The sequence below is a fragment of the Salvelinus fontinalis genome, chromosome 9, assembly GCF_029448725.1.
Source record: "Salvelinus fontinalis isolate EN_2023a chromosome 9, ASM2944872v1, whole genome shotgun sequence".
Lineage (NCBI taxonomy): Eukaryota > Metazoa > Chordata > Actinopteri > Salmoniformes > Salmonidae > Salvelinus > Salvelinus fontinalis.
The window spans coordinates 10,848,620-10,862,990 of NC_074673.1; the positions used below are offsets into that span (position 1 = coordinate 10,848,620).

Sequence of the window (14,371 nt, forward strand, 5' to 3'; positions counted from 1 at the left end):
CACACTGCTATCTGCCCAGCAGCCAGCAAACGTCCACCGTCTACCGAATAGTAGTATAAACTTTTCATTACATTTCATTATAGTACAACGGTCTGATTTTCATTTTCACTACAGTACAACGGTTTGATTTGTTTGATCTTAGCTAGCTACATAGCCGTCTTTGCATCAAACATAATTGTGTAATTATTGAGGTTCGCCAGCCAGCTATTTTCGCCCTAACGTAACGCAACGTAGCCAACACTGCTAGCTAGCCAGCTTGCCACCGAATAGCAGCATTGTAGAAACGAGTGCATTACAACGGAACGACTTGATCAGTGTAGTGTTGGCTGACTACACAGTTGTCTTTGCTATCTTTGATTTGTATTTGTTCGATCTTAGCTAGCTACTTAGCTGGCTACATAGCCGTCTTTGTATCGGTGATAATTGTGTAGTTATCAAGGTTCGCTGAGGTTCGCTAGCCAGGTATTCTCGCCCTAACGTAACGTAACGTAGTCAACCCTGCTAGCTAGCCAGCTAGCCACCGATTAGCAGCACTGTAGAAACGATTACATTACAACGGAACGACTTGACTTGTGTAGTGTTAGCTAGCTACATAGTTTTCTTTGCTATCTTTTTATCTAAGATAATTGTGTAGCTTTGAGTAATTATCGGTTAGCTAGCCAGCTATTTTTCGCCTGCCGCGCTGCCGTCCTCCTACCTAGCCAACACTGCTAGCTAGCCAACTTCTACCGAATAGCAGCACTGTAGAAACTTACATTACAACGGAACGACTTGATTAGCGTAGTGTTAGCTAGTTGTCTTTGCTGTCCTTGTATCCATGATAATTGTGTAGTTTAGAGAAATTTAGTGAAATTGTCGAGGTTACCTAGCCAGCTTCACTTTCAACAACGTAGCCACTGCTAGCCAGGCTACTTCACCAGCCAGCAGTACTATATCATTTTAGTCAATAAGATCTTGTATTTTATTTTTATTTTTTTGCAACGTAAGCTTAACTTTCTGAACATTCGAGACGTGTAGCCCACTTGTCATTCTAATCTCCTTTGCATTAGCGTAGCCTCTTCTGTAGCCTGTCAACCATGTGTCTGTCTATCCCTGTTCTCTCCTCTCTGCACAGACCATACAAACGCTTCACACCGCGTGGCCGCGCCCACCCTAACCTGGTGGTCCCAGCCCGCACGACCCACGTGGAGTTCCAGGTCTCCGGTAGCCTCTGGAACTGCCGATCTGCGGCCAACAAGGCAGAGCTCATCTCAGCCTATGCGTCCCTCCAGTCCCTCGACTTCCTGGCACTGACGGAAACATGGCTCACCACAGATAACACTGCTACTCCTACTGCTCTCTCTTCGTCTGCCCACGTGTTCTCGCACACCCCGAGACCTTCTGGTCAGCGGGGTGGTGGCACCGGGATCCTCATCTCTCCCAAGTGGTCATTCTCTCTTTCTCCCCTTACCCATCTGTCTATCGCCTCCTTTGAATTCCATGCTGTCACAGTTACCAGCCCTTTCAAGCTTAACATCCTTATCATTTATCGCCCTCCAGGTTCCCTTGGAGAGTTCATCAATGAGCTTGATGCCTTGATAAGCTCCTTTCCTGAGGACGGCTCACCTCTCACAGTTCTGGGTGACTTTAACCTCCCCATGTCTACCTTTGACTCATTCCTCTCTGCCTCCTTCTTTCCACTCCTCTCCTCTTTTGACCTCACCCTCTCACCTTCCCCCCCTACTCACAAGGCAGGCAATACGCTTGACCTCATCTTTACTAGATGCTGTTCTTCCACTAACCTCATTGCAACTCCCCTCCAAGTCTCCGACCACTACCTTGTATCCTTTTCCCTCTCGCTCTCATCCAACACTTCCCACACTGCCCCTACTCGGATGGTATCGCGCCGTCCCAACCTCCGCTCTCTCTCCCCCGCTACTCTCTCCTCTTCCATCCTATCATCTCTTCCCTCTGCCCAAACCTTCTCCAACCTATCTCCTGATTCTGCCTCCTCAACCCTCCTCTCCTCCCTTTCTGCATCCTTTGACTCTCTATGTCCCCTATCCTCCAGGCCGGCTCGGTCCTCCCCTCCCGCTCCGTGGCTCGACGACTCATTGCGAGCTCACAGAACAGGGCTCCGGGCAGCCGAGCGGAAATGGAGGAAAACTCGCCTCCCTGCGGACCTGGCATCCTTTCACTCCCTCCTCTCTACATTTTCCTCTTCTGTCTCTGCTGCTAAAGCCACTTTCTACCACTCTAAATTCCAAGCATCTGCCTCTAACCCTAGGAAGCTCTTTGCCACCTTCTCCTCCCTCCTGAATCCTCCTCCCCCTCCCCCCCCCTCCTCCCTCTCTGCAGACGACTTCGTCAACCATTTTGAAAAGAAGGTCGACGACATCCGATCCTCGTTTGCTAAGTCAAACGACACCGCTGGTTCTGCTCACACTGCCCAACCCTGTGCTTTGACCTCTTTCTCCCCTCTCTCTCCAGATGAAATCTCGCGTCTTGTGACGGCCGGCCGCCCAACAACCTGCCCGCTTGACCCTATCCCCTCCTCTCTTCTCCAGACCATTTCCGGAGACCTTCTACCTTACCTCACCTCGCTCATCAACTCATCCTTGACCGCTGGCTACGTCCCTTCCGTCTTCAAGAGAGCGAGAGTTGCACCCCTTCTGAAAAAACCTACACTCGATCCCTCCGATGTCAACAACTACAGACCAGTATCCCTTCTTTCTTTTCTCTCCAAAACTCTTGAACGTGCCGTCCTTGGCCAGCTCTCCTGCTATCTCTCTCAGAATGACCTTCTTGATCCAAATCAGTCAGGTTTCAAGACTAGTCACTCAACTGAGACTGCTCTTCTCTGTATCACGGAGGCGCTCCGCACTGCTAAAGCTAACTCTCTCTCCTCTGCTCTCATCCTTCTAGACCTATCGGCTGCCTTCGATACTGTGAACCATCAGATCCTCCTCTCCACCCTCTCCGAGTTGGGCATCTCCGGCGCGGCCCACGCTTGGATTGCGTCCTACCTGACAGGTCGCTCCTACCAGGTGGCGTGGCGAGAATCTGTCTCCTCACCACGCGCTCTCACCACTGGTGTCCCCCAGGGCTCTGTTCTAGGCCCTCTCCTATTCTCGCTATACACCAAGTCACTTGGCTCTGTCATAACCTCACATGGTCTCTCCTATCATTGCTATGCAGACGACACACAATTAATCTTCTCCTTTCCCCCTTCTGATGACCAGGTGGCGAATCGCATCTCTGCATGTCTGGCAGACATATCAGTGTGGATGACGGATCACCACCTCAAGCTGAACCTCGGCAAGACGGAGCTGCTCTTCCTCCCGGGGAAGGACTGTCCGTTCCATGATCTCGCCATCACGGTTGACAACTCCATTGTGTCCTCCTCCCAGAGCGCTAAGAACCTTGGCGTGATCCTGGACAACACCCTGTCGTTCTCCACCAACATCAAGGCGGTGGCCCGTTCCTGTAGGTTCATGCTCTACAACATCCGCAGAGTACGACCCTGCCTCACACAGGAAGCGGCGCAGGTCCTAATCCAGGCACTTGTCATCTCCCGTCTGGATTACTGCAACTCGCTGTTGGCTGGGCTCCCTGCCTGTGCCATTAAACCCCTACAACTCATCCAGAACGCCGCAGCCCGTCTGGTGTTCAACCTTCCCAAGTTCTCTCACGTCACCCCGCTCCTCCGCTCTCTCCACTGGCTTCCAGTTGAAGCTCGCATCCGCTACAAGACCATGGTGCTTGCCTACGGAGCTGTGAGGGGAACGGCACCTCAGTACCTTCAGGCTCTGATCAGGCCCTACACCCAAACAAGGGCACTGCGTTCATCCACCTCTGGCCTGCTCGCCTCCCTACCACTGAGGAAGTACAGTTCCCGCTCAGCCCAGTCAAAACTGTTCGCTGCTCTGGCACCCCAATGGTGGAACAAACTCCCTCACGACGCCAGGACAGCGGAGTCAATCACCACCTTCCGGAGACACCTGAAACCCCACCTCTTCAAGGAATACCTAGGATAAAGCAATCCTTCTGCCCCCCCCCCCCCCCTTAAAAGATCTAGATGCACTATTGTAAAGTGGCTGTTCCACTGGATGTCATAAGGTGAATGCACCAATTTGTAAGTCGCTCTGGATAAGAGCGTCTGCTAAATGACTTAAATGTAAATGTAAATTATAAAAATCCAGAAAATAGCAATTAAATTCTACAACCACCTAAAAAGAAGCGATTCTCAAACCTTCCAACCTTCTCTCCCTAGCTCAGGCCTCTATACCCACCTGCTTCAAAATATCCACCATCATTCTTGTACACAGGAAAGGCAAAGTAACAGAACTCACTTCCGTCATAATGAAGTGCTTCGAGAGGCTAGTCAAAGACCATGTCACCTCCTCCCTCCTGACACCCTTGACCCTCTACAATTTGCCTACCGCCCTGACAAATCCACGGACGATGCAATCGCCATTGCACTGCACACTGCTCTTACCCACCTGGACAGAAGGAATGCATATGTGAGGATGCTGTTCATCGACAACAGCTCAGCCTTCAATACCATAGTGTCCTATCAGCTCAATACAAAGCTCACTGCCCTGGGTCTGAACTCCTCCCTATGCAACTGGGTCCTGGATTTCCTGACGGGCCGCCCCTCAGGTGGTGAAGTTAGGCAACATTACCTCCTCGACAGTGATCCTCAACACGGGGACCCCACAAGGATGCGTCCTCAGTCCCCTCCTGTATTCCCTGTGCCCTCACACAGTTCCAACTCCATCATTAGTTCGCTGATGACACAACAGTAGAGGGCCTGATCACCAACAATGACGAGACAGCCTACAGGGAGGAGGTAGGCACTCTGACGTTGTGGTACCAGGTAAACAACCTCTCTCACAATGTTAGCAAATCAAAGGAGCTGATTGTGGACTTCAGGAGGAACCAGGCTGGACACATCCCCATCCTCGTCAACAGGGCTGCAGTTGAGACGGTCAATAATTTCAAATTCCTCGGCGTACACTTCTCAGAGAAGCTGAAATGGTCTAGCCACAAGGACACCGTAGTGAAGAAGGCATGACAGCGACTCTTCAACCTCAGGATGCTGAAGAAATTTGGCCTGTCCTAGAGGGCCCCTCACAGTGTTCTAAAGGAGCACCATCGAGAGCATACTGTCAGGCTGTATCACGCCATGGACCGCAAGGCTCTTCAGAGGGGGACACGTGCAGCCAAACGCACCATTGGGTGCACACTTCCTACACTACAGAACACCTACAACAACAGGTGTCACAGGAAGTCCAAGAAGATCATCAGGGACCCCAGCCACCCAAGCCATGCCCTGTTCTCCCCTCTTCAGTCACTCAGACGCAGGCAGTACAGGAGCATCATGGCAAAAACTGAAAGACTGGCCAATAGTTTCTACTTTCAGACCAACAGGCTGCTGAATAGCCACCACTAGTCAGCTATCTGCTCCCCCCTCTCCCCTGCCGCTCCCCCTATGGACACTCCCACACCCCCTAAACAGACACTTACCTTACCTGATTCATCCCCTATGGACCCGCCCTCAACATACTTTTACTCATTCATCACTGTTGCAGTTGATAATATGTATATTATAGATTTTTTAAATAATAATTTGTACACTTTTTATTTCACTATTTATTCATCAATGCCACAGTTGTTATTATTATACAGTGCTATTTCTATTGTTGTTTTTTATTACCATTTTCTTTATTTTATTTCACTTGGAGCATGTTGGAGCATGTTGGAGTATGTTGGAGCATGTTGGAGCATGTTGGAGCATGTTGGAGAATGTTGGAGCATGTTGGAGCATGTTGGAGCATGTTGGAGCATGTTGGAGCATGTTGGAGCTCAGAGCCTAAGAGTTTCACTGTACCCTACAATCACACCTGAAACCCTGTTTATATGACTATTAAACAATCTGAATCTGAATAATAACTAAGCCCTCAACTACAGAGAGGTGAACCTGGAGAAAATTATCCTCAGCCAGCTGATACAGGGACTCTGTTCACAAACACAAACAGACAACACAGAGACCCAAGACAGCAACACAATTAGACCCAACCAAATCATGAGAAAACAAAAACATAATTACTTGAAGCATTGTAAAGAATCAACAAAAAAACTGAGCAAACTGGAATGTTATTTGGCCCTAAGCAGAGAGTACACAGAGGCAGAATACCAGACCACTGTGACTGACCCAAAATTAAGGAAAGCTTTGACTATGTACAGACTCAGTGAGCATGGCCTTGATATTGATAGAGGATGCCATTGGCAGACCTGGCTCTCAAGAGAAGACAAGCTATGAGAGAGAGAGAGATTCAATCAGATCAGAGACAGAGAGAGATCAGATCAGAGAGAGAGAGAGACCTCCTGCCAAATGTATGTGTCACATGTGATGACGCTGGAGAGACGAAGCAGGTATGGGGAGTCACACATTTAATAAGGAACGGACATGGAACGAGACAGGAACAGCGTCAGCATACAAGAAAACAAAGACAAAAAACAATCAATGCATCAGCAGGGAACAGAGCAGGGAAACTGACAAATATAGGGGAGGTAATAAACAGATGATAAGTCCAATATTGCTGAAGCGCGTGACGAGGGAAGGCAGGTGTGCGTAATTGATGGCAGGAATGCATGATGCAGGGCAGCGGGGAGGGAAGAGCAGGAGCAGACATGACAGTATGACCATATTAGAGCTGCACTGAGCTGCACTACCTAGCCTCATGCCAAATGTATAACCATATTAGAGCTGCACTGAGCTGCACTACCTAGCCTCATGCCAAATGTATAACCATATTAGAGCTGCACTGAGCTGCACTTCCTAGCCTCATGCCAAATGTATAACCATATTAGAGCTGCACTGAGCTGCACTACCTAGCCTCATGCCAAATGTATAACCATATTAGAGCTGCACTGAGCTGCACTTCCTAGCCTCATGCCAAATGTATAACCATATTAGAGCTGCACTGAGCTGCACTTCCTAGCCTCATGCCAAATGTATAACCATATTAGAGCTGCACTGAGCTGCACTTCCTAGCCTCATGCCAAATGTATAACCATATTAGAGCTGCACTGAGCTGCACTTCCTAGCCTCATGCCAAATGTATAACCATATTAGAGCTGCACTGAGCTGCACTTCCTAGCCTCATGCCAAATGTATAACCATATTAGAGCTGCACTGAGCTGCACTACCTAGCCTCATGCCAAATGTATAACCATATTAGAGCTGCACTGAGCTGCACTTCCTAGCCTCATGCCAAATGTATAACCATATTAGAGACACATATTTTCCTCAGATTACACAGCTCCACAAAGAATTTGAAAACAAACCCGATTTTGATAAACTCCCATAACTACTGAGTGAAATACCAGTGTGCCGTCACAGCAGCAATATTTGTGACCTGTTGCCACAAGAAAAGGGCAACAAGTGAAGAACAAACTCCACTGTAAATACAACCTATATTTATTTTTATTTATTTTCCCTTTTGTTCTTTAACCATTTGCACATCGTTACAACACTTTATATATACATAATATGATATTTGTAATGTCTTTATTCATATGGAACTTCTGTGAGTGTAATGTTTACGGTTCATTTATATTGTTTATTTCACTTTTTTTTAATAATATCTACTTCACTTGCTTTGGCAATGTTAACGTATGTTTCCCATGCCAATAAAGCCCCTTGAATTGAATTGAATTGAATTGAGAGAGAAAACAGAGAGAGGGAAGGAGGGAGGGAGGGAGGGATATGTAAGTGACAGATGACTGCTGAGGCAAATGGTACCGAAGCATCTGCTCTCGGACCAACAGGCTCCGAGACAGCTTCTGCTCCCAAGCCATAAGTCTGCTAAATAGCCAAACTGCTAAATAGACAATTAATGGTACCCAAACTATTTGCACTGACTCTATCTTGCACTGACCTTATACACACTCACTAGACTATATATCTAAACCATATAAACACTCACTCACACACATTGACACTCCCACACAAACAGCACACATATTCACATACATGCATACTACATATGCACACAAACACACATAACACACACATGCAGATCGACACAACACAAACACAGATACATAAACATTTACACACGCACACATGTACACTCATCATATGCTGCGGCTACATGGTCTTTATTTTACAACTATTGTTATCTACCCTGATGCCTAGTCACTTTACCCTGCCTTCATGTACATACAATGCCTTGCAAAAGGAGCTCTACAAACAGATCAGGGTTGGGTTATAAAAAATATCATCCTTATCATTAAACATCCCACGGAGCACCATTAAATCCAATATTAAAAAATGGAAAGAATATGACACCACAACAAACCTGCCAAGAGAGGGCCACCCACCAAACGTCACAGACCAGGCAAGAAGGACATTAATCGGAGAGGCAACAAAGAGACCAAAGATAACCCTGAAGGAGTTGCAAAGCTCCACAGAGGACATTGGAGTATCTGTCCATAAGACCACTTTAAGCCGTACACTCCACAGAGCTGGGCTTTACTGAAGTGTGGCCAGAAAAAAAGCCATTGTTTAGAGAAAAGAATAAGAAAACACGTTTGATGTTTGCCAAAAAGCATGTGGGAGACTTCCCAAACATATGGAAGAAGGTACTCTGGTCAGATGAGTCTAAAATTGAGCTTTTTGGCCATCATGGAAAACGCTATGTCTGGCGCAAACCCAACACCTCTCATCACCCTGAGAACCTCATCCCCACAGTGAAGCATGGTGGTGGCAGCATCATGCTGTGGGGATGTTTTTCATCGGCAGGGACTGGGAAACTGGTCACAATTTAAGGAATGATGGATGGTGCTAAATACAGGGAAATTCTTGAGGGAAACCTGTTTCAGTCTTCCAGAGATTTGAGACTGGGATGGAGGTTCACCTTCCAGTAGGACAATGGCCCCCAGCATACTGCTAAAGCAACACTTGAGTGGTTTAAGGGGAAACATTTAAATGTCTTGGAATGACCTAGTCAAAGCCCAGACCTCAATCCAATTGAGAATCTGTGGTATGACTTAAAGATTGCTGTACATCAGCGGAACCCATCCAACTTGAAGCAGGAGCAGTTTTGCCTTGAAGAATGGGCAAAAATGCCAGTGGCTAGATGTGCCAACCTTATAGAGACATACCCCAAGAGACTTGCAGCTGTAATTGCTGCAAGAGGTGGCTCTACAAAGTATTGAATTTGGGGGGTGAATAGTTATGTACGCTCAAGTTTTCAGTTTTTTTGTCTTAATCCTTGTTTCTTTCACAATAAAAAATATTTTGCATCATCAAAGTGGAAGGCATGTGGTGTAAATCAAATGATACAAACACCCCAAAAATACATTTTAATTCCAGGTTGTAAGGCAACAAAATAGGAAAAATGCCAAGGTGGGTTAAAACTTTCGCAAGCCACTGTCCCTCAACCCACTACTCCTCTTCCATATTTAAACATGCTTCTGTAATCACTGTCTTTATTTTGGGGTTTGAGGGGTTGGTTTTTGCATGGCTGAGTCCCAAATGATAACCTATTCCATATTTAGTGCACTGACCAGTGCCCTAGGGGAGATTTGGAGAGTAGGGTGCCATGTCATCTTGATGGTAAACAAGGATGTGCTCTTTGTAGTGTGCAGCTAGTAACGACTATTGCTGGGGTATTTATACAATCCGCATATGTTGGTATGTATTGTTCCTTCCAGTTCGTAAGCATCTCTTATGTGTTACACAGTACCTTCCACAGCACATGTTCACAGTACAATACCCTAGTGTTGCAGCAATGTTAACATTGGTTCGAGGCTTCTATTTGGGAGTATGGTAACGTGAGATCACAGCAATGGCAAATGAATACAATATTACCTAGACCTCCCAAAGTAATCCATAGATGGCACTGTACGAAACACAGCCAGTGACTGAAGGGACAATAACAGCTCATTTGTCATGACGTCATAACTAGGATTTTTAATTTAAAACAATCAATTTTAATTCCAGGTTGTAAGGCAACAAAATAGGTGAAATGCCAAGGGGGTGAATACTTTCGCAAAGCCACTGTATCTACCTCAAATACCTTATTATTATCTATCCCGATGCCTAGTCACTTTACCCTACCTTTATGTAAATATCTACCTTAAATGCCTTATTATTATCTATCCTGATGCCTAGTCACTTTACCCTGCCTTCATCTACATATCTACCTCAAATACCTCGTACCTCTGCACATTGATCTGGTACTGGTACTCCCTTGTATATAGCTCCACATTGATCTGGTACTGGTACTGCCTGTATATAGCTCCACATTGATCTGGTACTGGTACTTCCTGTATAGCTCCACATTGATCTGGTACTGGTACTCCCTGTATATATCTCCAGATTGATCTGGTACTCCCTGTATATAGCTCCACATCGATCTGGTACGGGTACTTCCTGTATAGCTCCACATTGATCTGGTACTGGTACTCCCTGTATATAGCTCCACATTGATCTGGTACTGGTACTCCCTGTATATAGCTCCACATTGATCTGGTACTCCCTGTATATAGCTCCACATTGATCTGGTACTGGTACTCCCTGTATATAGCTCCACATTGATCTGGTACTGGTACTCCCTGTATATAGCTCCACATTGATCTGGTACTGGTACTCCCTGTATATAGCTCCACATTGATCTGGTACTCCCTGTATATAGCTCTACATTGATCTAGTACTGGTACTCCCTGTATATAGCTCCACATTGATCTGGTACTGGTACTCCCTGTATATAGCTCCAGATTGATCTGGTACTCCCTGTATATACCTCCAATCTTGTGTATTTGATTTTATTCCTCTTCTGTTACTATTTTATTTATATGTTTTAACTCTGCATTGTTGGTTAAGGGCTCGTATGCAAGTATTTCATGGTAAAGTCTACAGCAGTTGTATTCTGCGGATGGACAAAAAACATTTGATTTGATTTGAGGTTGGTACAGTATGGGTGTCACGTGATGGTTCCTCAGGTCTCTCCACTGCTGTTCCTCTCATGGTGCTTTCCCAAGGACTGATCCAGGGACACATGCTGCTTTCGAGGCCACTTATAAATAGTTAAGAGAGCAGGTCCCAGAGCTGAGCTGAGCTGAACAGCGACAGGCAGTGAGGGAGAGAGGCTTGTCTGCAGGGGGACTTACGCCAGCCAGTGCACATACTGTATAAGCAGTTACACTTTGAACTCCAACACACACACACCACACACACAGGCTTGCGTGCGCACACACACACACACAGACACACACACACACACACACACACACACACACACACACACACACACACACACACACACACACACACACACACACACACACACACACACACACACACACACACACACAGTGAACTTGAAAGACCAGGGAAAACAGCGTGAAGGGAATTCGATGGGTAAATGATTTAGTATGGCATTCCTGTTTGATCCAGAAGGAGGACATTGATGGGAATTGTCCTGGACTCAGCTGTCTGTCTGTCTCAATCAAATACTGAATCATGTTAAATACGTACCTGCTGAATAGTGAGCCCATGGAAATTCTACACTCAATAATTCACACTTTATATTCAGCTTGTAGATTAATAGGGCATTAATTCTATCAGCATTACAGGGAGAGGACCTGAAATGTTCTTTCACTCATATTATAATGAATATATCAAAGACAAGCTCCCTTAATAATATATTTTTCCACACGAATGTAATAACTCTACTGGCCTTGACATTTCCTTTTCACATTGACCTTTTCAACATGGTTACAGAAATGGCGGATACAGGGTATAACTGTCCAAGGTATAGCTTCCACCCATTCCAATACAACAACTTACACCAGCCGTTGATATTCACATTCATTTAAATGAATATAATGAATCTATTGTACAACCTGAAAGAAGCGAAAAATAAATATAAAGCCCTTCATTTATTTTTCTCACCTGCGTGTGGATTTTGGCGATCTGCTTCTCGTTCACATTGGGCTGTTGATAGACCCGGCTCTTGTAACGGAACTGCAAATGGAAGAAGAAAAGTTCCTGCAACACTTGACTTAAAGCCAAAACATTATAATACATTATGATGTAGTGTAATACTTTTCATGACTTCTGTCATGACGTAGCCATTTTGGATGTATATCGTGGCTCCCCCATCTCTCACTTTCTCTCCCACATCACGTTTTACAACGGTCATAAATTCCTGGTAGAAACTCTAAGTATGGCGGGAGAGAGCCTATGGAGAACAAAGGCATTCTCCTTGCCAAAACTCCTAATCCCCAAAATGGGAGAATTAAACAATATTTATATTTTTGAGAATATGGGAATTGTCCGTGGACACTTAAGGGACAGTCATGTCGAGTGTGTTTCATTTGGTGATGTCATGAAGGACAGGAGACACACATTACTGTGTATTTGGTTGTGTACACTTCTCAACTATGAGGTTTACATCTAAATAGTGTGGAATGTACGTACAACTCTACCAAAGGACAAGAGCAGAGAACGTGGAGATCATTCCCACGTTGAAATGGCAAAGACATCTACAAACTAAAGAACAATTATTCAGACTGTAGCTGTTTAAATACTTAAGTCTTGTAAAAGCATCCGATCTAAGAACATTTCCATCCAGCAGACAGACCGGCAATCGCTGAGAGGGACAACAAAGGCAGACACTCGTAAATATGTTAATTGCAATTTATTTTCGAATAAGCTGTTGTTCATGTTCAAAGTATTAGCCATTTCTATGAGTGTAGTAAACCTCTATGAGTTTCCCGCTCTTGGTCCCTATCCCCTTCCCTTTGTCTACCAAGCCGTCATATCGGTTTCGTCCGCTAGGGGATTTTTCTTTCTATCATGTAGTAAAAAAATGTATGAACTATTTGTGTGTGTTTATGTAATTTTGTTATTGATTAAGTTAGTTAGTAAATAAATAATTAAGCCAATTAGTAAATCGCTGATTCATGATTCTATGCTAGGGTTCGTGTAGATATCCAAGGGTTTGCGACGTTCAGTAATTAGACTGATGAGGTCAAATTCATTAATAAGCGACTGTTTTGAGTTATATTTGGGAAATTGAAACTCTATAAACAACATGTTCCCGTGGTGCCCCGACTTCCTAGTTAATTAAAGTTACATGATTAGTTTAATCGCGTAATTAAATTACACATAGAGAATTGATTTGATAATATACAGTCTTCACATTTAATGAAAGTCAACGACACGGCACTTCTAGTCATCTCCCAATGATCCTGATTAAACAACCAGTCACTATCATACCCATCTGGCAGCAAAGCTAATGATGATCTATATATTTAATACTAAGTAAGGTGTACCACTACCGGAGAAGATCGCCCAGGCAGCCAGTAATTAAAACTTCAGTCAAGTACTAGCGATACCAGGGGACCCCCCTGACTGAGAACAAAGAACAGAGCCAGGGAGAGCCAAGAGGGAGTTTCCAGCTATGCTGCCTCATCACAATTCAGCTGAACTGTTTGGAAAACAAAGACTTATTATTGTGATGCAGTCCCTTGATCATTCATTAAGTGGCTGAATTCTTCCAGATGAGATTCTTTGATAATGATCAAACAGGAGAAGTGCTTCTGTAGGATGGGGTGGGCTACAGCAGCCCAGGGTGGTATACAACAGCCCTGGGTGGTATACGGCACCCCTGGGTGGGCTACAGCAGCCCTGGGTGGTATACATCAGCATGTCAAATGAAGTAGACAGGGCCTGCACACACAATCCACAGCAACGTCGTGCTAGCCTAATAAGGTATGTTTTGGAGCAATCGGTAACGTATGTTTGACAATACAGGAGGGAGGACTGGACCTGCGTGATGGAGCAGTACTGGAGAAATGAAGTAGGGCATGCGATGCACAAACGATTGCTCCACCACATACTTTATAGGTTAGTATAACATTTTGAGCCAAGAATGCCTCTCTGTGACGTGACGAAGATCCACTCTTGGATCAAAATGTGCTAGTCTGACGAAGGTACTGTGTGTTGTGGAGAAATCAGTGATTTGAGCATACAGACTTATGGAGCAGAACTGTCACTGCACCACCGGGGATCACTTTGCTGGTGGTGGGTGGGGGAGTCTGAGGGTTAGGGTACGGTGGGTTAGGGTTAGGGTTAGGGTACGGTGGGTTAGGGTTAGGGTACGGTGGGTTAGGGTTAGGGTACGGTGGGTTAGGGTTAGGGTTAGGGTACGGTGGGTTAGGGTTAGGGTACGGTGGGTTAGGGTTAGGGTTAGGGTACGGTGGGTTAGGGTTAGGGTACGGTGGGTTAGGGTTAGGGTACGGTGGGTTAGGGTTAGGGTTAGGGTTAGGGTACGGTGGGTTAGGGTTAGGGTTAGGGTACGGTGGGTTAGGG

General features: G+C 45.6%; 1 protein-coding gene across 6 annotated transcripts in view; it reads right to left on the minus strand.

The window, feature by feature from the left end:
* Positions 1 to 14,371, minus strand: part of LOC129862040 (SH3 and multiple ankyrin repeat domains protein 2-like) — a 203,886-nt gene that overhangs the window by 155,894 nt on the left and 33,621 nt on the right. For all 6 annotated transcript variants that reach the window (XM_055933363.1, XM_055933362.1, XM_055933360.1 and 3 more), the window contains exon 5: positions 11,948 to 12,019. In XM_055933363.1, the coding sequence (XP_055789338.1) occupies positions 11,948 to 12,019 (72 nt within the window). The remainder of the gene's footprint in view (positions 1 to 11,947; positions 12,020 to 14,371) is intronic.